This window comes from Electrophorus electricus, chromosome 8 (genome assembly GCF_013358815.1).
Source record: "Electrophorus electricus isolate fEleEle1 chromosome 8, fEleEle1.pri, whole genome shotgun sequence".
In the NCBI taxonomy this organism is placed as follows: domain Eukaryota; kingdom Metazoa; phylum Chordata; class Actinopteri; order Gymnotiformes; family Gymnotidae; genus Electrophorus; species Electrophorus electricus.
In genome coordinates, this window is record NC_049542.1 from 13,382,696 (window position 1) to 13,409,972 (window position 27,277).

Genomic DNA, 27,277 nt, shown 5'->3' on the forward strand with positions numbered 1-27,277 from the left:
TTTGATCTCCCGCATAATTCTGTCCTGGATGGAATAATGAATTATCTAAAATATTTCACAGAGACCAAGGCATGCTATTGGAAAGATTAAGCCAAAATGTGCTCTTTAAAGTTCCTGCTGTTTCTTTATATTTAAGGACAATTACTCTTTCAAACATTGTGCATGCATGTTCATGTATTTATGTCTTCTGTCTTCTTGTCACCATTAAAGTGTGAATTTATCAAGGTCTGATACAGATGATGGAGACACTTGTGCAGGTATGGCAAACTGATTTTTTAGTGATTGAAATATCTGCAGTGGTATGGTGAACTGATTGTTTGATGATTGAGACATCTGTAGAGCTATGCTGAACTGATTGTTTTGACCAGTGGTGTAGGATTCATTTCCCCCAATCCCCTGCAAAACTATGCCTATAGTTTTGACAGATAGTAACCAAAACAGCCTATGAAAAAGCATTAAGACCTTTCATTTTTGCTTGTTGTTCAGGACTGAAGCTAATTTGAATAGGTGCCTATGTGCGATGAATTTTTGTTTGGTGAGGTTTTATTTCACCTATTGTACACACAATCATTTAAAGTTTAAGAATGATTTTGCTAGAATAAAAGGAAGTTTGTGCTGATCAAACTTTTTTACTTTTAACTTCTGCATAATAAACTTATAGTATTGATGGTCTGCAAAAGAAGAAACAGACAACTGTTCTGTAATTGTTATAATTAAATGCATTTTTAAAATACCATCATCTCTATGTGTTTACAGGAAGGAACTGGCCAGGGCAAAGTAGAGACAGACCCTTAGCGATGGCTGAGAATCTCTCCTGCCAGCAGAATACCGAAACTAGATAGGTTAGTCTTCACAGCCTTGCAACAATACCTCTAGCGAGCGTAGACTCAGTCAACATTGTTACCCTTAAACATTGTCGGGGAGCACAGCCAGCGGTCTGACCCCAATTCTATTCAAGACTGATGCCAACCTCAGAACTTATGGTCAACTTAACATACAAATTGAAATGCTACAGTAAGGGTAAAAGGAAAAGACCATGAAATCTCTGTGTGCTACATTTAAGATACTAACCCAAATCAACAAGCAGGACATTTACCAAAAAAAATAAGATAAAAAGATACAGTTCAGTACTTAGTACTTTGAAAATTGTTTTAAAAATGTAAATAAATGAGACATTCTACTAGCACTGTAGATACAGCATGTAGGCCTGATTCAGCAAGTGAATTGCTAAGAGTGCATTAGCGTGGTATTGACTGAAATCGAAATTCGCTGGGTATTGTTGTTAGCTTCAGATGACTGACAAAGTGACAAAGAACAGTAGCACAGATGACTGGCTTTGATAGAGAACATATGCTTACAATTCATAATTAGTATTGTTCTGCCAAACAGTCCCTAGTTCGGAAGAAGGCAGAGAAAGTTAACACCAATTAAGTGAATTCAAAGACAGAAGTCCTACATAATCACATCTCAAGTAGTTCATCTCAAATCAACAGGAGCCTGCATACCACTACTGTCCTCTGCTGGATGAAAGTGGCTGTTACTGGATTATGACTTGCATAATTGTTAATTTACCTTTACAAACCTTCACATTTGAATAACTGACAATTCACATTGTAACAGTAAAAAATATCATTGGTAATACTATTATAATATTAAATGTGGATTGTTCTTTGCTGTGGATATTATAGCTCTATGTAATAAAACAATAACAACCGCTCCAAGTCTGCACATCTTAATGCCATTCATTCATTTTGACAACCACACGCTAATTAATTGTCACTGACCCTTATTATTTGTGTTAAAAGCACTCTGCTAATAGTTAGGGCCAATGAGTTAATCATCAAATAATTTTCTATGTTAGACCAACTATTTCACTTTATTCATTGGAGACAAGACTGTCCTAAATTTACACACAAAAATCAATGTGATGCTTCTGAAAATAAACATTTAAATATGAGCAAACAAAACATTGAGCTCTATGAATATTAATGAAGCCACCAAAATTAAAGCTTCAAAATACAACACAATTAGTATGGCTTTATGAACCAACAGCAGTAAATGTACAAAGGAAAAAAAATATTTTTGTGTTCTTTAAAAGGTTTGAGCCAATCATTGTTATTCACTGGTGATTTCAAGAAGGACACACGGTAATTAGGCAGAAGCATTAATCTGCTGTCATAGAACCTCGTTCAGTTCTCTACCCCTCTTCCTGCAGGCTTAATGAGTGGGCCTCTTGGTTACCTTGGAAACGCTTCATGTTTGGCCTTCTCTTCCTTCCTAAGATGAAACAGGAGGTTATATCACGGAGAAACTCACTAAGTATATATCATACCTAGTGTGACATAAGAACAGAGATATGCACTATCACTGTGTGAAATTTACGACTAAAGAATTGAGATCACATCCAACAATTTTACTCTTTCTATGTAACAGGTCTTTGAAGACTTATTCTGTCTCTGCAGCACTGTCGGGTGTGTGACAGAGGTACACAGATACCCTCACACTGCTTGTGCAACTCAGGCTTGGCAGAGTTTAGAGCATCATGCAGAGGAGAGCAAAACAGACCACTTAGTGCACAGGCAGGGTAAGAGCCGTCCCACATTACCACACAGGATGTATAAGAACTGTCCCACATTACCACATGAATATATCGACAGAGCTATGACAAAGACCATACTCTTCTGTCTTTTGACCTACTAAGGTGAAATGAGTGTGGGGAAGGGTCATCCCAGCACCTCCATTAGGGGGTGTTCATTTTCCTGACATGGCCAATGGACTCTCAAGGTCACCAATCATCTCCAAAAATAACCTAGTTCTACACCTCATCATCTTAAGATAAGCTTTAGTGTTGGAACTATATGAACTGCATTAGGAATCCTAGATCATAGTTACGTGAATCTCTAGCAGCTCCAATGTATATATCCCATGTCTGTGTTTGTATGTGATAAGGACAACTGAACCTGTGAGACCTGAGCCACTTGGGTCTAGTCTTAGGTAGCCATCTGCTAATGAGCTGAATCCACTCAGGCCGCCCATGGCAGCATATGGCACAGCCATTCCCACCGGGAGCCCCCGCGCTTCCCGCTCTTCCCGCGTTTCTACTAGGGTCACATGAGCATAGCCCGGCTGTCCACACCCACAAGTATATGGGCTTTGAAAGCCAGTGCATGTATTACCTGTAAAACAAACATGAAGGAACAAAGCCCAAACATTGTTCCATAGACATTTATACTGTTTGGAGGGAGGTCTATTTTATCAATGTATAATCAATGCTATTGTCAATGCCTGCTAGAATTGTGATTGAATACTCATTTGTTTAACACCTAAATAGATATCTTTAACTATTGTTTTTGAGCTCTGATTTCTAGTGTAAATGATGGATGACGGGAGTTGCTGATGAGCAGGTCTATGGCATGTATGTGTACTCAGACTCACATTTCTTACACAGGTGGTCTGCAGCTTCATTGTGCTCTGATGGCAAGTGTTTGCAGCGGCAGCGCACGCACTGAGGTGTGTGATGTACATACTCGTAGGTCACACACTGACACCCCTGCACTCGACATGGCAAAGAAATGGGCCTCTCTTTAGGAAGCTCCTTAAAGTCGGTCCGATGCTGTTTGTATCTGTTAGATAAATGGCTTGCTGTGAATATGTATGTGTGTGTGTGTGTGTGGTGTGTGTGTGTGTGTTGTATAATTCTGTAATTCATGCGTACCTGTGCGAACAAAAGCAAGGTGTTTCCGGGCCGATATGTTTGCAATCTATTCTCCCTGGCACACCAAAACTCACATAGAGTCGGTTAAGCAGTCTGCTTGGCACCACACTCTGTTTGTACTCCTCATACTGAGCCTGTGTAAACAATCTGCCACCGTCGTCCTCCCCTACAATCCTTACAAAGTGCAGAACATGCTGTGGAATATGATGACTGACGTTTTAGTGACCTAAAATATTTCATCTTATTTTGAGATATAGCTGTCCATATCACCACTGTCTGCAGAGGGGAAAGGTTGACTTGTTAGGTAGCAAGCTAGCTCGTTAGGCATGTAACTAACGTGGCTAGCTAGCTGGCTAACCTACATGCATGAGAAAGAACTTTAATGATTTTAAGTCCTCGATGTTCTCCTTCCTCGATGACGGTTGAATTTGACTAGGTACACAGAAGAAAATCATTCTGTTCGGTTAATATTAGTATTACCCTGGTTGTTTATATATAATTTATTGGCTACTGCACTTTGTATTCATCTGGAAATAATGCTTGGTTAACTAAGCTAGCTAACCTAGCTAACAATCTTCCGACTGTGTATAACTGGTTAGCTAGCTACATTTGCAACTATTTTAGCTAATATCGGACCTGCTGATATGTTTCCCGCATATTCATAAGTTCTTAGTAACAGACTTCTAGCTAACGTTAGCTACCTTTTGTATTCCAAATAGGCATTCACCGCCTCCGCTGCAGTCTTGCCAATATGTATCCTTTCCATTTTGAGGCTATCGCTTGTGTCAGCTAGCGTTACCTAGCTAAATCAGCAGAGTTTTAGAGTGAATCATGGCGTTGCTATGAAACGGACTTAAAGCGCACTTACCAAGTCGCCGTGGACTGATAAATGCTGAAAACTTTAAAATGTCTCACAGTGCAAAAAAAATTCAACGGACGTTACTACGATGTCTCACCTTTACCTAAAAGATGAAAAATAAATAATTAACCCTCTTCAGATTCTGTAATGGTGCATTTGTCCACCCCCTCACTAATTCAAATAAATATTAGAACAAAAATATTTTCAGACTTCTTCGTGGCTTTCTCATGATTGTATTCACATCCTTCTCTTGTCTCAATTGCTACAAACATTTCTGTGTTTTACAATTAACTGATTCATAATATATTCAAATAATATAGCTAGCGTATTAACCTATATATTAAACAGTATTCTATTGTTAGGCATAATATACATGAAAACGGATATTGTATCGCTGTTAAAATACGTTGCGTTTGTGATCAGTGTAAAAACAGGTATTATTTACGTTATCCGCGGCCTATGTAGGTTTTTCTTCTTCCTTATGTCAGGTGGACAGCACTTTATCACTTACCACTTATACTGAATATGTCTTCAAGTAGTCACATAGTATCATATCCAAGTTTGAACATAGATGTGTATGCTAATTTCCTTTTTTTTTGTTGTTGTTGCGTGGACCCAGTTTGTCACTAAACGGAAACCTATAACTGCTCAATTAAAGTTAGCCTACAGAAAATGGGATTTGGAAATCGGTGTGCAATATTGTTTTACCTATTCAAAACTAAATGCTGTTACACTGCTATTTAGTATTAAAAAGTTTGCAACTTCTAAACACGAATAGCCTCTTAGCAATATTCGAAATTGAAACGTCATTTTAAACCAGTGGGCATGATTCTGAACCAAGCTATGAGCTGGCTCAGGGACATTCCCAAACGTTCTCTAAAAGTAACATAAAATGAGCCTAAACTTATTTGGGGCACTTTATTGGGAAGTTGCCAAACGTCTCACCAGGACTGCAGTAAGGATTGATGCCGCCGTCAGTAACGACCTAGGAACGTCCTACAGAGAACATTATAAAAATACCCAAATATGGGCGTCGGGGAAGGGGACGTCCATCGTTCTCTGGGTGTCCACTGTAGATAGTAGAGGACTGCTATGTGTTCATGGACGGTAAACGAAGACGAATCCAAAGTGTGAAATTGCGTCTAGTGTTGTTGCGTTCACTTAATTAACCTCTAGAAGTGATGTTTCTATAATCTTGACTAATGCATAAACCATAAACCTTGATCCGGATACATCTCTACAATTCTCCGGACACTGTATAACCACACTTCATAGTACTAATGATGTATTCATTATTTAATTCGACTTTCTACTGGATACTATAATTTTGACCCATACTTTTATTTTGAATGTCGCTTTCTGTTGTGGATAGGACACAATAGTAGCGTATAATTGCTTAAAACCTTACTATCATTTACCTGCTTATTTTCACTCAGCTTCACGTGAAAAGGGCGGAATTGGAAGCCTAATGTGCTGATGTAACAAAATTTCCATCAGGAATCAATAAACAAAAATATATCAATAATAAATGAATAATAATAATAATAATAGGCACAGTATCAACACATAATAGCTTAGTAGCATTTTATTTATGCACACCAGATAATCAAGGTTGTACGAAGGCTGTAGGAAACAAGAGCAAAGCACATAAGAATAGAGAGAAGTAAAATACACAAAATAAGGAAGCTGCGCAAAATTACAATAAATAAATAAAGTCCCCAAAGTAATTAAGTGATGAGTCATCACAAGCACATGCCTTAGACTCCAAGTTTTGTTTAATAAAAAGGTGTTCCACCAGACATATATTTAAAGACAAATTTAACGTTCCACCAGCTGTTTTATTAGATAAATTGAGTTATAAAGTCACCCGTGCTGTCAGAGCCCAAGATTAAAGTGCATAGCATCAGACTGGATTACGAAACACTTTTGTAATAATGTGCGTAAATACAAATTGAGGGATCACCTAGGCTCAATTTAAAATAATTCGAAAGACAATTATCCCATGGCTAAGGCAGTGATAATTACATACCAAAAACTCGGACCAAAACAGTGAAATCGACTCCGAAGCGGACGCCCATAATCTCCAATAAAGATCGCTCTATTCTTCATACAAGAAGCAGATAACCTATAATGTTCAGCCATACGAACACATGAAGATCCCCAAATTTATGTGTGAGGGAAAACCAGGGCTTACTATACTGAGCCACAGTGCATATCGGCAACTTGGCATTAGTTTACAAACTTTTTAGGCATTTGTGCCATGCTTTAAAGTGTCCGGGCGGAAACAAAGAAACATCATATTTCTATCCGGTGTTGAATGTTTTCTTTAGTCTTGCATTCTTTAATGCAAATAGAATCTTAAACTATAACATGTATAAAAATGTAAAATTTAATTAGGAAATGTTTTTGTTTTTAAGGTATCCCTCTTTAAATACATCTCCAGAAGTGAGTCAATTATCTTAATGCAAAGTTAACAGTTTAAAAATATTGAAGCTGAAGCACGAATAAAGCAAGAATAATGCGACATCTTTATTTTGGACTAATCACTGATGTTTTTATCACTGTTTTTAATGCGCACATCAGTGCAATAACCGTCTCTTTAAATTGAAGTAGGTATATATGCTAACAAATATATACATTTGTGAACATTTAATCAAGGTTCATTTTAACTCCAAACCTCGCAATCTAAGGACACTTATTTGTAGTTGATGCACTATAAATTATGAACATGTAAATATAGTTTAGTTTGAAAATTGCACCACGTTGAATGACCGGTTGTCGCTCATGAAGCATTTTGGCACATTTCGTGTTGAATGCAGCTCTGTTGTTCAGTGATCGCGCAGAACACAAGAGAGGAAACTATAACCATAGAAGTGAGACGAGCGAAACGTTGCGGTTGTTTTGGTAATTACTTACCTGTATCAAAGGACTCTTCGCGGCTAAATACTTTGGGGTTTTTTTTTGTGTGCATGGTTAATATTGATGCCTATTGACTTTAGCATGAAATCGTTCGTCTCTTTTTAACATGTGAAAATAAAGACATGTGGACAGGCACCCTTTGACGTTAGACATGACAGCAGCAGTAATCAGCAGAAAGCAACATTGTTACCAAAATGCAATTAAGGTAAATGTACTCCTTTGCACTTTTTCGAAACGTCAAACCGGAACACACTGACTTTTTTATGTCACACTGTCAACGATATTAGCTTGTGATAACACTAGACACTACTCTACTAAAGTTAGCTAGCTAGCGATAGCTTGCTAAGCTAGCTTGGTGGTTAGCAACCGCTTTCCAACGAACTCAGTAGACATAAATAGCCAATTATCCGGGTTGCATTTCCACATTAACAGTTGCTCTTGGACGGTTTTTCAGTAGAACACCAGGCAACTAAAAGGTATGTCATCTAATTTTATTGACTGCATTAACTAACTAGTTATGTGATATAGCGAAAGGGTGATTTTACAACGCTACCTTAATGGAAAATTTCGCTAGATCTCGTCTTCGACCAAGGTGATGATTAAAGCGATCATATTCAAACGACTTAAGTTAAAGGATAAAGATAAGTAGTTCGTTGAGCATTTGAGCGCATATGTTGTAAATCTGAACAACAAGAATCAAAACCAGGCCCATATCCGACATCCAAAACATGGTTAAACAGTTCTCTAGTTAGGCCTGAATTATTTTTTCGTATTTAGTGTTACAGCAGCGTTTACACGTGTACGTGTCACGGTTGGGTTGGAAGTGGTCTGCCACACAAAATTATCCAGCCAGTAGCCGTTCTGTGGTCAGAAACCGATCAATAAAGTGAATGGCTACCATGAACTTTGTATGGGCTAAAGACCAATCTACACCTACAAGATGTTTTTTAATAAATACATATTTCCAGGGAGAGAGAGAGATGAGCAATCTGGGAATTGCCTACAGTAAATCTTATAGTAAATCAACTTCACCCAAGCCTGTAAAGGTAGGCTAATTTTAGTTTAACCCTAAGGTCAAGGTTCCTGATGAATCTCTCTATATATTCAGAAATGGCCTATTAGCCACTCTCAGCCGATTTCTTTGGTTACATGATGACAAGTATAATAATTTATTCATCCTGGATCCTTAGATTAAATTACATTAATTCTACTACAAATACATGTTTTGCTGTTGGGATTGTGCCATAAACCTGCATAACTCTGTTTCTACCTAATGTTTAACTTAACCTGTGCACAAAGGTTTCATAGAAATTCATGTGTGATGTGGCTCTTGTTTTTTGGTAGAACTGAAACAAGGTCACTGTGGGGTTGTGCTGAATACTCCTGTATAATTAATGGAACTCAGAACCAGCCTCAGTCTGTTTTTTTGCTGAGGATCCAGACAGGAAGTTTGACCTCAAGTTTAAGATACATTTGATGCAAATTAGAATTGTTCAGCTGTGCAAGATAGAGTTTTAATAGAGTTAGTAGTGCTCAGATGTGTGAGCTTTGTGGTGTTAGTTTGTGTAATGGCCAGCAATGTTTTTGTGCAAATTAAAAACTTAATTGTATTGTCATATCGTCTAATGGGCCTCGTGTCTTATTTATGTAAAGGGCATAATTTTATGCATTTATTTGACTACTAATGCCAAGTATTGTGTGTTTTTATGTATGTCCATGTTGTAGGCTATTTGCTGAATGGAGCAAGCTGAGAAAGGGATCCCAGGACTTATCAGCTGTCCAGAAAGCAGGAGCCGTCTGGACTGCTGCATCTCTAATACCTCCTCAGTATATTCACCAGTAGTGGCCACATTTTCAGATCTCTTGGATATCTTAATCATCCTTATTACCAGCCCACTGTGCCTTATCCAAAAGCCTCACTCCCCTGTTTGTTAATGCTAAGCCTTCTCCTTCCCCACCTCCAAAGGTTTTATTACAGGTAGCACCTCTCTCTGCACCAAACATCTCCAAGCTCCAACTCACTGCAAGATAGTTCTTTTACCTACTTCACTATCAGGTGTATCCAGCCTCCCCCTCTCTTTGCCCTGCTCTGCACCCCCAGTTCATTGCCCCGCCCCCAGCTATTGCCCCAACCCCCAGCCCATTGCCCAGACACCAGTGGTGCATGCGTGGGGATGCTGGGCTGTGTGCTGCGCCGAAGCATGTCCCAGCGGCTCAGCGTTTTGCTGCTGCTGTTCGGCCTGGCCTGGTGCGTCCTTCTACTGCACTATACTGTTACGCAACCACGACGGCAGAGCAGCACAGAGCTGCGCCAGCAGATCCTCGAGCTCAGCCGCCGTTATGTCAAAGCCCTCAGTGAGGAGAACCATGACCCAGCTCAGGGCCCCTCCATGGCCGGATATGGTAATGATAGGCAGCATTGCCTCATTTGAATTAATCAAAGAAGCAGAAATGCTGAAGTGCAAGACCTTTGAGAAGCATTCCTGGGAGTCCTAGGATTTCAGGGCTTGTTAACATAATTCATATATATTAGGCCAAATTGTGACGTCTGTTATGGTATTGTGGTGCAGTTCCATTAAAAGATAAGTTAGTCAGTACTTTGAAACTCTAACAGAACTTCCAGGCACCTGGTCACTATATACAGCAGGAAGAGACAGGTGTCATTTCAAAATTTTGGTGAAACTTTAATTTATGTGTAAAATATTTTGGCTAGGAAATAGCTACGTTTTTGGCTCCAGCAATTCATGGTAGAGACATGATCCCAGAACCTGCAAGTATGCTTGTAATTAATATACAGAGAACAGTTTTAAGAAATGTTAATCAGGCAACCTATCTTAACATTTTTAATTAAATCAAATAGATTTGTTTGCAGACTTATGTAAGTGTCTATAAAATGATTTAATTTCTCTATTGTTTTTCTCCCTTGCCCTTCAGCTGACCTAAGAAGAACAATTGCAGTGCTACTGGATGATATTCTAAATCGTTTAGGGAAGTTGGAGGGCAGGGTAGACATGGCAATGAATGCCTCGGCACACAACAGCTCTCACCCTGCAGGGGGCGCTGCCCTGGCTGCAGCAGCCATTGTGCACAGGCCCACCAAACAGCACAAACCTGGGAAACGTCTGGACGCTCGCAGCAAGCAGCCTGGGAGTTAATGGTTACAAGGACACTCATGGTGGGACCATGTTACTCTGTTGCTGCAGTACTGTTGCTGAGACTGATATATATTTAGAACAGAGCAGCTTTTTATTATTATTTCCTTTGCCTTTAAGTACATAGGTTCTTTGTGAGATGATGGAATATTGTTACATAAATTAAAACCTAAGAGGAGCAGACCTGCTTCTTAGGAATGGTCCTTATGGAACTTTCTAATGGGAGTGCTATTTCAAATTGAGGCTTTCATAATGGATCATCACCTTCATCTCCAGCAATACTTAGGTTCTCTCGTCAGCCTGCTAATTGAATGGGGAACTTATGGGGGCATAAGTTCAAGTTCAAGTTTGGTTTATTTGAACTTATAACATACAAATATGGCTCTAATCTATTTTTAATGATGCATTGGCTATACAATTGCTTGTGCATTAGCTGATCATCAGGGTGAGAACGTAAGCAAATCCAAAGAACGTGCTCACCAAAGGAAAGCTTAATTTAGATGTTTCTCATTGCTGATATACATTTAATGCCATATTCTTAGTAGGATGATGTTCACTTTTATAAGAGACTTTTGTAAGCTACATCTAGATGTGTTCGGTGAAAGGAGAGTGTGGCAGATGTGAATATGTATTAAGTTATTTATCATTAGGGCTTCCTATAAAGCTCCAGTCAGAAGTGGCTGACACTGAGCCAGCGTTGCCCTGACAGTATATCTGAGTTCACATGATAACACGAGAAAATGATTATAAACATGTATACATTAGACCTTAAATTGTAGACCTTAAATCCAATTTTCACTCCTGGATATGTAATCACTGCTAGTTAACTGAGCAACTGATATGGCTAACTGGTTCCTGGTAAAAATGGTGGCAGAAGATCTGTAGCTAGTACTTGCACCTTGAAGGCAGTGATTGTAATACTCGTTCTGTGTCATCAATTAACTAACAGTGATGACTAAATCCAATCCAAAGTCAAAAACCTCAGTTGAGGGTACGCCCTGTTTTTGTACACTGTTGTAGGCATGTTTTCACATTATTATTATTTTATTTCCTCTGTCATTGCAATGTCAAACTGGCAGTGGTCCTCTACTGCTTGGAGTGAGTCCTTCTAGGGGCTCGAGGGTTCCCATGCACACTCCTCACACCATGTGACTGTCCATGTATTAAAACACATGCCAGTATCAGAATGAACCAGAATCGTGTTCCAGTCTTATTTACAACTTTTGTTTCCTTAATAACTGGATAATTGCATGCATGTTGATTGGCAGAGAGTTTGCTAACTTGCTTTTAAATTCAGTTAGGCAAAGAAAGGGAAGCTAAAGTGAGATATTACTTTCCTCTCAAAAAGAGGCCGTGTATTTAATTTGTAGTGATAAGCTGCCTCTCTCTCTCTCTCTCTCTCTCTCTCTCGCTCTCTCTCTCTCTCTCTCTCTCTCAATCTATCTATCTATCTATCATAGATAGATAGATAGATAGATAGATAGATAGATAGATAGATAGATAGATAGATAGATAGATAGATAGATAGATAGATAGATAGAGTTTTAATTTTACATAGATTGGTTTCTACCTAGGTGTTTAAACCAGAAATGCTGAAATACAATTTATTACTCATTCCACAGTCTTTAAACCAAAAAATGAATATTCAGTAAAAATAATATAATGATTAATATTAATAATTTACATTTGAATGGAAAGCACTGTAACAACAAAGATTCCCAGTGAAATTATAAGCAACATTATAACTTTGTGAACCAATTAATTTCTAGAAAGCAGTTCACTGCTTTAATGGAGTGAACTTTTAAATGTTGATGGCAAAATACATATTTAACTGGCTATAAAATGATCTGCAATTAACATCCTTTAAAACTGATTAAAAATTTAGCTTCTCATGACTCATTAATTCCACTTTAATCACAAGTCTGTTATTATTTGTCATAGTGACACATTTTTAAATGTTTACTTTTTATAGAACTGGACATTTTAAAAACTCAGCTTTCACTGAGTGATAATTTATTTCTGTACATCTACTCTACAGTGGCATATGTGGTTAACAGATAACAATCAATTATAAACTTTAATCCACCAGTTTTGGCACTACTACTGTAATTCTCAATCAGATGACTGACAGTAGTGCAGTCCTGTGCCTGTGTGTGTTATTGTGTTATCATTTATTAATGTTTTTACTGAGTCACCTGGTGTTAGCCAAAGAGCAGGTGTAAGCTCTGTTTTTAATACACCGTTGATGCAGTTGCACATACTGTCTTTGTAGATACTTATTAATACAGTATTAAAATGCATTTATACTGTATGTACATACAAAAAAATAACACCTTCCCTTAAAAAAAAGTTACCATCACAGAACTAGCTTCTGTAAACACTAAACTGAACTGCTATAGAGTAGGCATATCTAATAAAGTGATCCCTCACAGCTGGTTTCCAGGACATAGATTAAAACTAAATTACCTAATAGTAATGCAAATAGTGAATTAAAAATTATTTTAGATTTATGTTTAATTTTGGTCTGCGATACTCTTCCTCAGCATTTCCAGTGGAAAAAAGATCTGCACAAAACCTACGTAACATAACGAAAATCCTCAAATTTCTACCATGAAAGCTAAAGTTGGGACAGGGCCAAGTTCAAGGAGGATATTTGCCTTAAAGTGCTTGATCAACACCAGATTTTAAAAACATTTAGAATCTAGCACTTCATGCATGTGATCACAGAAGCACTGTATTATAAAAGTTTCACTCCATGAGGAGTGAACATTTTAATGATGTGCCTTGAAAAAGCACCTAACATTTTACTGTATGCCATAAACATTGATAATGCAAAAGGATGATGTGTCTGCAGGCTTTGGTTACAATCAAGCAGTAGTTCACCTGATAGAACTGTCAATTGTATACACAAGACAAGAAATTAAAAAAAAAAAAATTAATCACTGTGGTCTTAAGGCATTTTAATTAAGGATTTTGTTCCAGTGCCGACACATTTCTAGTATCTTACTTCTCCAAACGTCCACTGCTGTAAAAAAAAAAAAAACCAAAACAAATAACGTTAACCTGGTTCAACTATTTTTTTAAAGTAATATCTACTTTTTAAGAGTAAAGTCGTCACCCAATCACTGACCGGAAGCATAAGTTAAATTAACTGTTTACATGGAGAACGCTCTCGCGTGAGTTCTGTGCCGCAAATGTATTGCAGTTATCTTTTGGTACGATAAGATTCCTTTGATCTCCTTTTTTCCCTCCGTTTTTTCTTATAATCAGTCGTAGGTGATGGGTTAATTTAAGACTTAAAAGCTGTTACAAAATGATTTTTGGAAACGTCACCGATGAACAAGACATCCTTTTAGAACCGAGGTCGCTGATAAAGTGGGAGGTTACAAGTGAGGTCAAGACGGGCGGCCATTTTCTGCTAACGTTATATTCTTGCTACGCAACACGGAGATAACTAGCCAAATAGTAAACGTTAGTTAAGTAACGACGCCTAGCTATATACATTTGTTTCCATTTTTATATACTAGCCTCGGGACATTTCACAGTTCTGAAAATGAGTGACATCGAGGACGGGAACTTTGAAGGCAGAGTAAGTAGTCAGTTATTCACAAAATCAGCGTTTCCCTACGTAGCTAACTATCTTAGCTGTTAGCTACTCTGTTCATCTGCAGTCCACGTTCTTTTCTTTCTGTCTGCTCATTTTAGTTAGTTTGGCTAGTAGCTAGCCTGTTATTTGCAAAATAATAATAATAATTTTTAATAGTTAACTTTTAATAGTTAACCAGCTAGTTAGTTTAGATTAGCTACGCTAGCTATCTTACATATCGTCAAATGTAATTAACACTAGCTAGCTAATTAGCTGTCAGCTAGCTAGTCGGATACAAGTTCACAATGTCTTCAGACATGCTATTTGCCTTCAAAATTACATCACCCGAATCTAGGAAATGCTTTTATCTAATGTTAGCTAGCTAAAAAAGATAACATTAGCGAGCTATTCACTGTTCTGAAATTAGGTTATTAGAGTATCTGTTAAGTTAGCTATACTAGCTGACTTGCTACTCAGTTGTCATTCTTTGTGTTGGTATTCTTTGTGGAGGACCAGTTTTCAATATAGCATTTCAAGCATTTTGGCCACGCACGTCTTGGCAATAACCAGCCGATTAATTATCTAGACGTGTTGGATGTTAGGTCGTTAAAATACACTAAAAGTGCGTTTTTCAAATTATTTTGCTAATTTCTACTCCAAATGTGTCTTAACGTGTGCTTTTTATTCAGTTAGCTGTAGCTAACGTCAGTTTTATCAGCGTTTATCAGTGTGGCAAGCTAGCTAACATATTTTTGGTTTTCTTGCTGGCTACATCTTTAACAGTAATGTCGCTCGATAGCCAGCATCTTAGTCGGTGTTCACAATCTAGGTCGCGATCTAGATTTAGAGAGCTAATAGATACTCCACCCAGAATCAGCAAGTTATAAAACATGTTGGCTGTTGCTTCTAAGCTTTTTCCGAATTCAATTAACTCTTATCCTTAACCTTACATGCATATTAATGTTATTCAGTTTATAACTATATTATGTAACGTTATACATAGGCGCCATAATAATTTGGTTTGTACAAATTACAGAATGTAAATGTTCAGTACTGTTACTACTGTTTCAGGGGGAGGAGTTAAGAACTAGCAGTTCAGGATTCCATTTTCCAAAATACCCATGATCTTAATTCCTCTGAATGTTCTTTTTTCATTAAGGTTATTGGTCGTGAAGGAGTTGAAGAGTTAAGTCCAAGAATGTGGAAGAATATCCAAGATAAAAGAAGGCTTTTGAAAATGTTTAAAGAGCAGACAATTAAATGGGAAGGGGAATAAAGAACGGAAGATCGGTCAAATAGAAGCACACTTGCGTTATGTGTCTAAGCAGAAAAAAGAGGTTTCAAATTTGGGTGAAGAAATGAAAAAGGAAGGAGAGAAAAAATGAAAACTGAACAAATGAAGACCGAAGAACAATAAAATGCCTGAAAGAAAGGAATAGCGTTAAAAGAAAACAGAAGAATGAATGTGTCCATAGGTTAAGTAAATGTCCCAAGTGTATGTTCCAAGTATCTGTAAAAACGCAGTTTCTTGATGAAATGCATGTTGATTGTGCTGTCACTTTGGTGACCCAGAGCAAGACAATCATAAGGTGTTAAACATTTAAATATTGTTGATTTTATGAAGGATTAACGTAATAACATGGTAATTTGTTCAGAAAAATTCTAACAGTTTTCTCCACAGCTGTAAAGTGTATGATTGTGTGTGCATTGAGTGCAAGTGGGAGTGAGAGGCAGGTTGATTTGTAACTGTGCTGTAAACAATACAACTTCATTGCTGTAACACTAGGATTCCCGCTCGCCATCCAAGTCGGAGCGGGACAGTCCAGTCCATGCTAAGTCCGACAGCAGATCGGGCTCTCCCAGCCCATCCCGAGCTTCCAAGCGTTCTGAATCCAGATCTCACTCCCGCTCCAAGTCGAGGTTAGTCTATGCTATTTTAGATTTTTCAGTTGTTTAGTTTTGAATTTGAAAGCCATCAACTGTTGTTGGTTTTGTTGAGGTAAAATGTCTTTCTACCTCTCTCCAACAGGTCTCACTCCCACCGTCATTCCAACCGCCGCTACAGCCGCTCCCGCTCGCACTCTCACTCCCGTCGGAAGAAGTCCCACTCCCGATCCTACAGCCCAGAGTACCGACGCAGGAGAAGCCAGAGCACGTCCCCCATGTCCAACCGCCGACGCCACACAGGCAGCCGTGTGAGTGCAAAGCCCGCAATGTAGATGTCAAATGCTTTCCTGTTATATGAAAATTTGTCCTTTTAAAATAAAGGCCATCCTGCTTTTGTATGCCATCCTAATTACATCTAAGAGTTTAATGTGAAAGGAAATCCTCTTGAATTTGCCTGAATACCAAAGTTAGGCTGTAACATAAAATGGCAAATATACTGTCTTGCTTATTCAAGACAACCTGTTTGCTTTTATGTTTTAGGAAAGCATTTTCAGGATTAGGTGTGTTTTTTAATTTTAGGCATGTCGTATGTTCATACCACATCATGTTGCACAATGTAAAGTTTTTGAAAAAAGTTATGTTTAAAGAGCAACTCAATCTTTTGACTAAAATCTTTATCAATCAGGGAATAGTATGATGCTGGAATATTCTTTTTTTTTTTTTTTTTGTCCTTTTAATAGTTTAATAGAATAGCAAGACTTGATTGCTATGGCTTCTGACATAACCATGGCCTGATACCATATTGATATGGCTGTAGAACAGCTGGACTTTGTACCTTAGAAGGGGTATGTTAAGGTGGTTAAAAGTCTACTATGTACTGGATTCATAAGTACTGTTTAATCTGAATTCTCTTTTGTGTTTAATGGGAGATATAAACTGACAAGCTGAGGTGGTGTGGGAGTGTTGGGAATTAGGCCCTTTAATTTTAAGTCCTTTGTATTTAATATCTTCACTGTGATGAAAGCTTTTGTTCAGCTACAGTGTACCACCCTTGTGGGGCAGACGGGGCTTTCTACTGTAGAGCATTGATAGGGTCCTGTCCTGCTGAGTCCACATTTGTGCCAAGAAAATCAGATTTGTCTTATTTATTGCTTGTGCTGATATTTGACAGTGAAAACAAGCAATATAAGGTCATCAGTTGCTGTTAAGGCGATTGCATCATGCTCAATTGTCACTTGTTGCAGGAAGGTCAGCAAGACTTTCATAATCCCTTTTATTTCTTGTAACAGCATATACTGCTATGTTTTGTTTGGTTTTTTAAAGGTGGTCAGTCGTGGTGATGCCAAGGCATTTTGTCAGCCTTTTGAATTTTAACACTAGACCTGAGCATTCTGGTGTTGTCTGCATGAGCAGTTAAGAGGTCCTTATTGTAATGTGCCAAAACCAAAGTGCAACTCTGACACTTTGCTAAGTCCAATCACCCTCATGGTTACTATTGCTACACGTCACTGTTGCACCTGCCACTATGGTGGTTTCAAAGATAATACAAAGGACATAATAGCAAATTTCTGGAATATCAGAGAGAAGCAGACAAATGAGACTAATGCATTTGAGAGCTACGTTCACAACATAATTTGTTGGAGTATTTTGAATGAAGAGATTAGCTCATCAATTTTGTGAAAAGCTTACAGTTTTGTGTAAGTCCCACAACACAAGCATACCATTTCACCAGTAAACAAAAGCGATCGCAGAGATGAATGGTTTGAGTTGACCAAACATCAGAGAACTTTGACCACTGAATATCTCCAAAATGGCAATTAATCCAAAAATGCACTTCGGTTTTTCCGAGGCTGACGTTGATTGGTTGTCACGAGGGAATGCTGAGCGATCTTTATAGAAGCCGAGTGTTTAGTGGACCTCGTACACTGTTGTGGTGTTGTGCAGGGTCAAATTTACTGCAGAATTCCTTGTACAGTTACCATGGCTGGTCACTTCTGCTTCTATACTTATTTCAGAAAGGGTTAATTGCTGTTTTAAGAGTGTATCATCTGGAAGTATCTATTAACAGAAATGGATTATAGTAAACTAAACACTAATGAAAACATGGTTTTATCACCTGTAACTACGAATTGTTGTGTGCTTGTTGACTTAGAATGAGCCCTTTATTTCAACATGGAGATTGGGTCCTCTTCCAACAGAGCTGCCATGTTTCTGCAGTAGCCCAGAACAGACAAACCAAACATTGGCTCTAGAGAGTGCCTTTCACAATTTTATGTTGATGCAGCAGCTTGAATCTGGTGATGTTAACCACTGGAGGCCACATTTCTTCTTTATCCGTTTTGTGTCGTAAGAAGTTTGAGGTGGATAGTAGTTTTGGCACAATTATTTCTTTGGTTGCTATTTGGACAAACCTGCGATGTTACAAGATCATTCCACATAAAAAGTAATTACTAATAAGAGTGGGTAGCAAGAGAAAGTGGGATTCATATGAAGTCAAGCCGTGTGAGTGTGAATACGTTGTCATTATCCGTGAGACAAAGAAGCAAATCCAGAATACATAGAATGAGGACAGTGAAATCATCAAGAATGATCATGAAGTACAGAGCAAGACATAGAAAGGTGAATAGAAATAATGACAATACCCAGCGGCCTACACATGTAGGCTAACAATATTTGCCATGTTAAATGAAAGCTATAACCTATAGTTTTACAGACTAAAAAACAGTACCATAAATAAATATCTCAGTAACATCACTTGACACATTATGGCTACTTAATGCGATTATAAATGATAATTTTGGAAGTAGCTTAACACCCAACAGTCACCGTATGTTCTACAACATTCTTGGAAAAGGAAGGGTGAGGGAGGGGTATTTACTTGGTTTCATCTGAACCGCACTGCTAGATACTACACATTTCTCCTTTAAAGGAATTGTTAATGAGGCCAAGGTAGCTCACAGGTTTGGGATGCTTCTGTCCACTAGTTAGCATCCTGCAAAAGTTTTAATCATATAATTGTAGAAGGTTTATAAAATTGCATAAAATAATTTTGCAATTAATGCATATGATTGTTTAAAATGTATGCTCTAACATTACACTTAACTGGAACTTCATCTGCCTTCTTCCAACAACCGTATCTGTTGGCACTATGCATCCCAGTAGATGACATTCTCATGGCAACCACTCTAGCCAATGCTTGGCATTACACAAAGAGATCTTGGATTCATGTGCAGCTGCTGGGCCATGGACACCCGTGTCAGGAGCTTCATGAAGTGGTTTTTGTGTTGATGTTCCTTACAGGGGAAATTTGGTGCACTGTAGTGATTTATCAGAAGTAACTTTAGCGCTCGACTGCCTCATTATTCATGGTCTCCAGCTTTGTGGCTAAGCAGCTGTTGATCTTGACATGGAAGTGTCTAAAAATCATCACTGATGGTTGCTTGGGGCAGCTTTAGCAGAGCACAGATTTCATGACCTGATTTTTGGCAAATGTATTGCCACTTTCTACTTTTTGCTTGCAAAAGGACAAGCAAATTCAACTGACATGCAAAATGACCAATCACAAGCCTTCTATTTTGGCATGATATGTAGAAGAAGACAATTTGAAAATGGGGTGACATCGAGTCCCCCTTGCCAGTTCAATAAAGTTCATGGTAAATGTCACTGGCCAGGAGCAATTCAGGAATTCCAAACACCGTTACATTTCCCAGTGTCAGCATCAGCCTCTTCATTTTCCCTGTATAAACCACAGATTTGCATTTGTGAGGTATTTCAGATGAGCTTCTATAATTGACAGAAGGGGGACACAACCAGCAAAACTGGTAGCTGTTCACAGAGAATTGGCCATCCTTAGAACATAAGGCAAAACTCTTGAATTACTTTTAATGATGAGATACCATGGACTTCACAAATCTTTTTCAGTCCCATAAATATATCTTGCTCTGAAAGGCTCATTACTATGTGCAACTGTTCACTAAGGCTGAAATGAGCTAGAACAATGAAATGATGCATGGACATGTGTATACCCTGAGTGTATATCAGTGCTTAATTTGGGCCAGTACAAGGTCTGGTACCTCTCATGGAGCGCCCGTATTCCAGGATTTATTGATGTGGATCCAGCACCTGTGTGTGGGGGGGTTGTTTGTTTGGTTTTTGGGGGGGTTTGGATTGTTTGTTTTTTAATTGAATACATTTAAAATAAGCGATATTAATAAATGGGTTTGAAATGATACTTGTGTGTAACCTCCTTTTCAAAAACCCTACCAACTCCATTTTTTTAACTGCAGTCCTAGCGTAATCATGTAACCTGTCATGTTTTCTGTGCTCATGCATCAAGAGGGCTAGCCAACAGCAAGGTTTGGAAGTGGCATGAATTTTTTTGTTTTGGGTTTTTTTATGTGGTTTACAGGGCATAATGCAGTAGGGTAGAACATCATGTTCTGAGGGGAAAAAATATTTGAAGTTGAAATTGTATCATGTAGCCCCATCCCTGCCCACTTACTGGATCACCTCATCTTTGGTGGTGTTTTACAAATTAAACCCATCCTGTGATTGCCATGTTTTAAAGTTGCTGAACTCATCATGACCAATTCTAGTTGCAGTGTCTGTATGGAAAGTGCATGGCATTTTGTGCATTTTGTAAACCTGCTAGCAATGTGTGTTGGCAACACACCTGAACTCAGTAATGAGGGGTGAGTACATACTTTTGGCCATATAGTAAAGGTCAGTATTGGTGCTTTTATGTGGTGTCTTGACATGGTATGAAAACCTGTTATCCATAAAAGGGAGCAAGTCAGCATAATATTAATAGCTCTACTTGTGTGTGTGTGTGTGTGTGAGAGAGGGTGTGCAGGGATGATGATGATGTTGATGATTCATATGGCTATGTTTATTTTAGCAACACACCTACAGTATAGCTGCCATTGAAGGTATGAAATAAACAGTGTGCAGATTTACAGGTGGTTCAGATGATAAATCCAATAATTAATTGTAACCATTTTTTAAATATAGGTTGTATTTCATAAAACTATTACTGTGATATTGGCATGCACTGTGCTAAAGGGTAGCAGAAACTTCCTTTACTTGTTAGGATATCAGAGTAAGGTTTAGCCTTGTAACTCTACTATAAAACTAAAGAAGCTCAGTTTGAACTCCACACATTAAAATATGTAAAGTTAAAGATAATGTTACCATAGAGTTGTTACACACATTCACCACCAGGGGGAGTAACTGTTTTTTAAATAATTTTGAAACATTACTTTGTCTTTTATAGTTAGTTGTACTTTCCTACCTTGTTTTAATAATAATTATTAAAGAATGGATATAATGACTAAACAGAATATAACTGAGCAACATGTTGAGCTCACAATAAATATGGTTGACTGCTTGGTTTACTGATAAAATTTAAATTGATTTGTGGATAACCAGGTCAAGATACAAGTGTACAAGTAAACAGTACACCTGGCCGTTCAGCATTGCTACTAAAATCTGTAATATAATTTCAGGAAGATGGACATGCCTGTTTTGAAGAGCAGTTCAAAAGTATGTAGCAACATAATTTCAATTTGTAATAAGACTCATGGACCACTCTGCCCCTCCCCTAGGCGAATCCGGATCCCAGCACGTGTCTGGGTGTGTTTGGCCTGAGTCTATACACCACAGAGAGGGACCTGAGAGAAGTTTTCTCCCGCTACGGCCCCCTTGCTGGAGTCAACGTGGTGTACGACCAGCGCACTGGCCGCTCCCGAGGATTTTCTTTTGTTTACTTTGAACGCATTGAGGATGCCAAAGAGGTACAGTCACAGCACTGAGTGCTGATTGGATTAATAATAAAAGTAAATAACATCCAGAATCTTGCTTTTTCTTTGTCTGATTAAAGCCTCCAGTTTATTTTTCACATTGAGACAGGGTAGTATGTAGTTGAAGGGATAAAGTGTAAATTATTGCCTTTACCACAGGCTATGGAGCGGGCCAATGGGATGGAGCTGGATGGCAGACGCATCAGAGTGGACTATTCCATCACCAAAAGGGCACACACCCCTACACCAGGAATATACATGGGCCGTCCCACACAGTGAGTAAATTCACTCAAACGTGTTACCATCTTTTGTTTCTGGAATTTGTTGCTTTTGTGTTTGTGCAAGATGTTGTGTGTGTTCATTAGCATGCAGTAACAATTCCTGTCATGTTACAGTAATGGAGGAGGTGGGAGCAGCAGTGCTGGGCGGCGGCGAGAGTCATATTATGACCGCGGCTACGACAGATATGACCGATATGATGAATATGAATACAGATACAGGTGAGTGAGTGAATGAATGAAAAATACTATTTGCAGTTACATGGTGCTGTGTTAAATACAACCACAATAGCCCCCAAAACTTTCTACACACAGTGATGCTGAATAGAGAGAACAGTGCTGTTTTGAGCTGCTGTTATCCGATCAGTATTATATCTAGCTACATCTGATTAACTTCCCAGTGTCCTACCTGTTGTATCAGACTGACACACTAGTAAATTAACATGCATGTTACCTTAAAATAGGGATTGGTTTAGACTTATTTAGATAATAGCTCTTTACATTTTCCATAGCAGTTTTCAGTCACAGAAGCCTGTTTTAGCAGTTAACTAGTTAGATGAGTCATTTGTTGCATTATAGATTAATTTATATGGACAAAGTGACAATACTTTCATACATTTCAGGTGGTACAATGGACCTTTCATGTCACATCTAGCTAGATATCAAAGTTTTCTAAACAGGTTTAGCTATGGATTTGTAATATAGAGTTTTTAGATTTACATTTAGAGTACAGAGTTACTTACTAGAGTTAGTTCTATATGGTTCTGATTAATCTCAAATGTATTGGAATAAAATTAAGGAAGAAAACTAGGGGGTTTAAGTTTAAAAAGAAAAGGGTAAAAAAAGGTTCAAGACTACACATTGCATACAGCACTATATTTACCACATTCAGGCAGCTGGTTACACAATGACCAGCTCTGATTAAATTACTTGCACACATGACATCTAGCCAGTACATGGTTAGCTGTTATAGTAATGCAGGTAGCTAACTAGGTTTTCTAAACACATTGACTAAAATCTGTGTTGTCATTGTAATTTATACTGGATACTTACTGATCTAGACAGAGTGAAAGGGGTACAATCTAACGTGTGAACTCTAACTTGGATTCATCAATCACTGCACAAAAAAAACAACTACATTGTATGTATTAGCAATCTAACCAACATGCCACCACAGTACATATACTGAATAAATAAGTGTACAAACGCAGTCTTAAGAAAAATAAAAATGTGGATATAAGTGCTGAAGTAGCACTATGGAATCTGCCCTCCTTTGAGAGGGACATTACTCATGTTTTCCTAGCAAATCTTTATCATATATGATCAAATAGGCTATAAATGCACCCATAGCAAGCTGAACCTTATGCCTGATTGATAAAGCTTTTATCATAAGTGGTTAAAGATTTCAAGGACACTTTGAGAGTTGTAAACATTAGGTGGGATGATGAAACTGACTTAACACTAACCAGAAAGATACCACTATAAGTAAAATCCCCAAGTTAAATTCTGCCACCTAGATGAACTAGTAAAGCTAAAGGCACCTGGTAGTAGAGAGGCTTCTGTGTCAGTGTTACCTAGGGTTTGGCAGTCATAATGAAGTGTCTTTGACACACAGAGGAGAAATAAAATGGGTCACCTAATGCCTACTGTACATTGTGGCCATCCCTGCCATTTAACTATGCCTATATGATGGACTGCTATTCCTGATTTCCACAGAAGGCGTTCTCCATCACCGTACTACAGTCGATACCGGTCTCGTTCAAGATCTCGCTCCTATAGCCCACGTAAGTATGAGGAACAACACAGACTTATATTTTACTTTGTACATGTTAAGCCTAAACTAATTCTGATGTCTGACAGTAGTCTCTGCAACTAAACTGTAGGATTCTCCTTGCCTTGTAAGCATATGTGAAGGACAGGAGATATTTTGGTGATTCTCAGCAGTATTTTTCAGAATTGTACATTCTGATAGGTCTGCAGTAACATTCAGGGTTTCTTCTCTCTACAGGACGATATTAAATTCATGAACACCCTTTGGTTTTCATTGGCTTGGATCTGTGATTGCTAAAAAAAAGCTTTCAAACATGTAAACCTAATAGGAGAAGAAAAAGGAGTAACTAAGGAAAAGAGTTGTTTTTAATTAGATGTTTCGGTTTGCATTTTCTAGTGTGACAGTTGTAATGTGAGAATTGTGGCGACCATGACTTATTACTTTGCAACAGGTACATGTGTGTGTTGTGGTGGTTGTTGTTTTTGTTTTTGTTTTTGTTTTTTAAAGATTTGTTATAAACCTGGGTGAATGGGCCTGTTCTTGTTCGTTGTGAATTTGTGTAAGCAAGTGAGAATGTAGTCAACATTGATAGTACAGACAAACCTTTCTGACAACCCACCATTTTGTCTTCACTGTTCTTTTAACACTTTTTTTTTAAGTAGTGAAAACTTCTTGTATGTCTATGAATGTCAGGGATGTAAAACAAAAATTACTTGGATTTTGGATCCATTTTTACTTTTAAGAACTAAATACTTCATAAGATGCAGTATCCCTTCTTGAGAATTACTGTAAATGCAGGCCAGCTTTTGATGCTGTTAAAAGAGAACAGTGCTAAAAACCTGTCTACATACCTGTAAACTTGTCCTTGTATCTTCATATCTTGTGTTAATAAACGACTACTCATGGGACATCCTTCAGCATTGGTTGCTTCATTTATATATTAAATATTTGGGTTTGGAAGGGGAGGAGGTGTTGCCGAAGCAGTAGCATGATGATCCATACATGATGAAACCACCTCTCATCTTTACATGAGTGTACTGGAGTACAGATAATTACAATGCTAAATCATAATGGACTAACAATCTTTCTAGTGAATAGTTAGCTGTTGCCAGTTTTGTTTTGGGGTTTTATGTTTGTTTTTTTTTGTATTAATGCCAGACATTTATAATGTACTTAAAATAACTGGTGAAGGTAAATGCAGGAGACACAAAAGAATGCAAAATGCTAAGACTGGTTTGATAAAACTTTAAAACATTTTAAAACTCTTAACGGGTGAAGGAAATAGAAATGTTTACTGCAAGATGAAAAAAGAATATCCATGACTCATGGCCAGTCAAAGACAGGGATGCCAAGTCCTGGTCCAGGAAGGTGCAACTAGCATGCTTTGGTGATTTCCCTGTTATAGCACATCTGATAACCCTAGTAATTATGAGATGAGCTGAGTCAAGTGTGTTTGAACAGGGAAATTAAAAAAGACAGCTGGCAGTTGCTTAATGGTTTTCTGGGATGAGCACATTTGTGCCTCACATAAGAGTGCCGGTAAGCAAAATATTGAAAATAAGACAAATTTGGAGAGTACCACATCCTTCTGCAGAATTCAGGCTGGATGATAAGTGAGTCCAGGTACACTTTAGAATGTGATTATTAAATTAACATGGAGACAGAGTGAGGGAGTCCTTCAGGAAACCTTTGTGTGTGACTGATGTCCTGCTGTTTTTTTTTTTAAAATATTTGTTTGTTTTTGCCATATGTTTTTATTACTTCATATTATATAAGCATACACAAGCAAAAACATTACAGCTAAATACTGTAGTAGGGCAGAGCTCTGAAGCTACAGCCCATTCTTTTCAATTACCCTCCTTGTAGTAAACTGAAATCAATCTCACTGTGTTCATTTTGGGGGTTGTGTTTGTGATGGTGTGGCAATGGCCAAATATTTATACACATAAAAATTAGGGTGGGTTCTCCACCAGAAAATTATACCTGCTTGAACCTAAAGCTAGGTTATGGATAATAGGTTGAACCTTGACCAGAACATCTGGGTAATGACAACTTAAACACCAGCTGGCAAAGGAGATCAGGATTCATCTACAGGCTGATTATGGCTGGCAGATGTGTTTAATGTGCATTTGTAACCTGGCTCCTGTCTCATCTGTATTAGTCATCGATGTGTCAGGAAAAGTGCAGACACATTATTGGATACCTGTGTACTCCATAATATGTATTAAAGATACGTGTACTCCGAAATCTGTTTTAAAGAAATCTCTATTCCACAATCTGTGCTAAAGATACCTGTGTGCTCTTTAATTTGTGTTGAAGTTACCTGCATGCTCCATAATAAATTAAAGATACCTGTGTAAACTATAATCTGTTAAACCTACCTGTGTGCTCCATAATCTGTTAAAAATACATGTGTACTCTATAATGTTTTGAGATGCAGCAAAATGAAGCCAAAATGACATCCTTGTGTTGCCACAGGTTGTCTTCGGGACATCATTTGATGTTTCTATCTCAGCCCATACATTTAAGAACGTTTTCCTATATGAATGATGAATTTCATATATTTCAATTATCTCATTATTAAATTCTGTTTACTTTAAAATAAAAAAAAAAAAACCTGTTTCAGGCTGTCTAACATGAAACCTTAAAGATGGAACTAAGAATGGTAATGGTTTTGTTTACATATTTCATCACAGTATGGAGCAAAAGCATATAAATGTCCGATTTATTTTGATTCCTTGGAGCCTTATTCATCAGTATAACTTCACCTCCAATGTACATTCAGTTGTTCTGATATGTGATACACTTGTATGTGTGCGCACATACACTTGTTTGAGGGGAATTCAGATTCAGCCATATACTAGGCAGAGGTTCATTCTGGACCATTTGGGTTGCAATGATGATACAAGAAATTCAAGTTCAAACAATATTTCCTGAACTTTAATCCAGGTTGGGAGTACTATTTTCTGTCATTTACACGTCTTGCTTTTCACTGATTAAACTAAACTAAGAACAAAGTTTTAATTCTCATCCTGACTTTTTTCCTTACTTTTCCTTAATATAGTTGGAACTCCTACACATCTGGACCAGAATCACTTTGCACATGAGTGGGGATTAGGAATTTTACCTGGGCTATACTGACTACTGAAGGATGCTGCAAGCACTTGATCAGAATATTTCTACTGGGAAAGGGTCATGGTAAAATATTTCTACTGGGATAAGGTCAGGATTAAACATTTATAGGGGTATAGAGTCAGAGTTAAATATTTCTACTGTAATAAGTTCAGGATAAAATATGTCTACCGGAATAGG

General features: G+C 37.9%; 3 protein-coding genes across 6 annotated transcripts; 2 read left to right on the forward strand and 1 right to left on the reverse strand.

Moving 5' to 3' along the window:
- Positions 1-621: 621 nt before the first annotated feature.
- fam221a (family with sequence similarity 221 member A) lies at positions 622-4,522 on the reverse strand. Of its 2 annotated transcripts, none has more exons than XM_027030093.2 (5): positions 4,417-4,522; positions 3,716-3,889; positions 3,436-3,623; positions 2,970-3,176; positions 622-2,277 (listed from the first exon to the last, which is right to left on the reverse strand). In XM_027030093.2, the coding sequence occupies exons 1-5, from the start codon at positions 4,479-4,481 to the stop codon at positions 2,198-2,200; spliced, it is 714 nt and encodes a 237-aa protein (XP_026885894.1). In that variant the 5' UTR covers positions 4,482-4,522; the 3' UTR covers positions 622-2,197. The 2 variants fall into 2 exon arrangements, with proteins under 2 accessions (XP_026885894.1, XP_026885893.1); XM_027030092.2 differs by having other exon boundaries at positions 2,961-3,176.
- Positions 4,523-7,390: 2,868 nt separating this feature from the next.
- Positions 7,391-11,836, forward strand: ccdc126 (coiled-coil domain containing 126). 2 transcript variants are annotated; one of them, XM_027030116.2, is made up of 4 exons: positions 7,391-7,478; positions 7,614-7,698; positions 9,219-9,896; positions 10,428-11,836. In XM_027030116.2, exons 3-4 carry the CDS (start codon positions 9,668-9,670, stop codon positions 10,646-10,648), a joined length of 450 nt encoding a protein of 149 aa, XP_026885917.1. In that variant the 5' UTR covers positions 7,391-7,478; positions 7,614-7,698; positions 9,219-9,667; the 3' UTR covers positions 10,649-11,836. The 2 variants fall into 2 exon arrangements, with proteins under 2 accessions (XP_026885917.1, XP_026885918.1); XM_027030117.2 differs by adding an exon at positions 7,948-7,969 and having other exon boundaries at positions 7,400-7,698.
- Positions 11,837-13,813: 1,977 nt separating this feature from the next.
- tra2a (transformer 2 alpha homolog) lies at positions 13,814-24,882 on the forward strand. Of its 2 annotated transcripts, none has more exons than XM_027030109.2 (8): positions 13,814-14,234; positions 16,018-16,151; positions 16,261-16,426; positions 21,722-21,910; positions 22,076-22,191; positions 22,312-22,416; positions 23,914-23,978; positions 24,203-24,882. In XM_027030109.2, exons 1-8 carry the CDS (start codon positions 14,199-14,201, stop codon positions 24,211-24,213), a joined length of 822 nt encoding a protein of 273 aa, XP_026885910.1. In that variant the 5' UTR covers positions 13,814-14,198; the 3' UTR covers positions 24,214-24,882. The 2 variants fall into 2 exon arrangements, with proteins under 2 accessions (XP_026885910.1, XP_026885909.1); XM_027030108.2 differs by having other exon boundaries at positions 13,817-14,234; positions 23,911-23,978.
- The last annotated feature ends 2,395 nt before the right edge of the window (positions 24,883-27,277 follow it).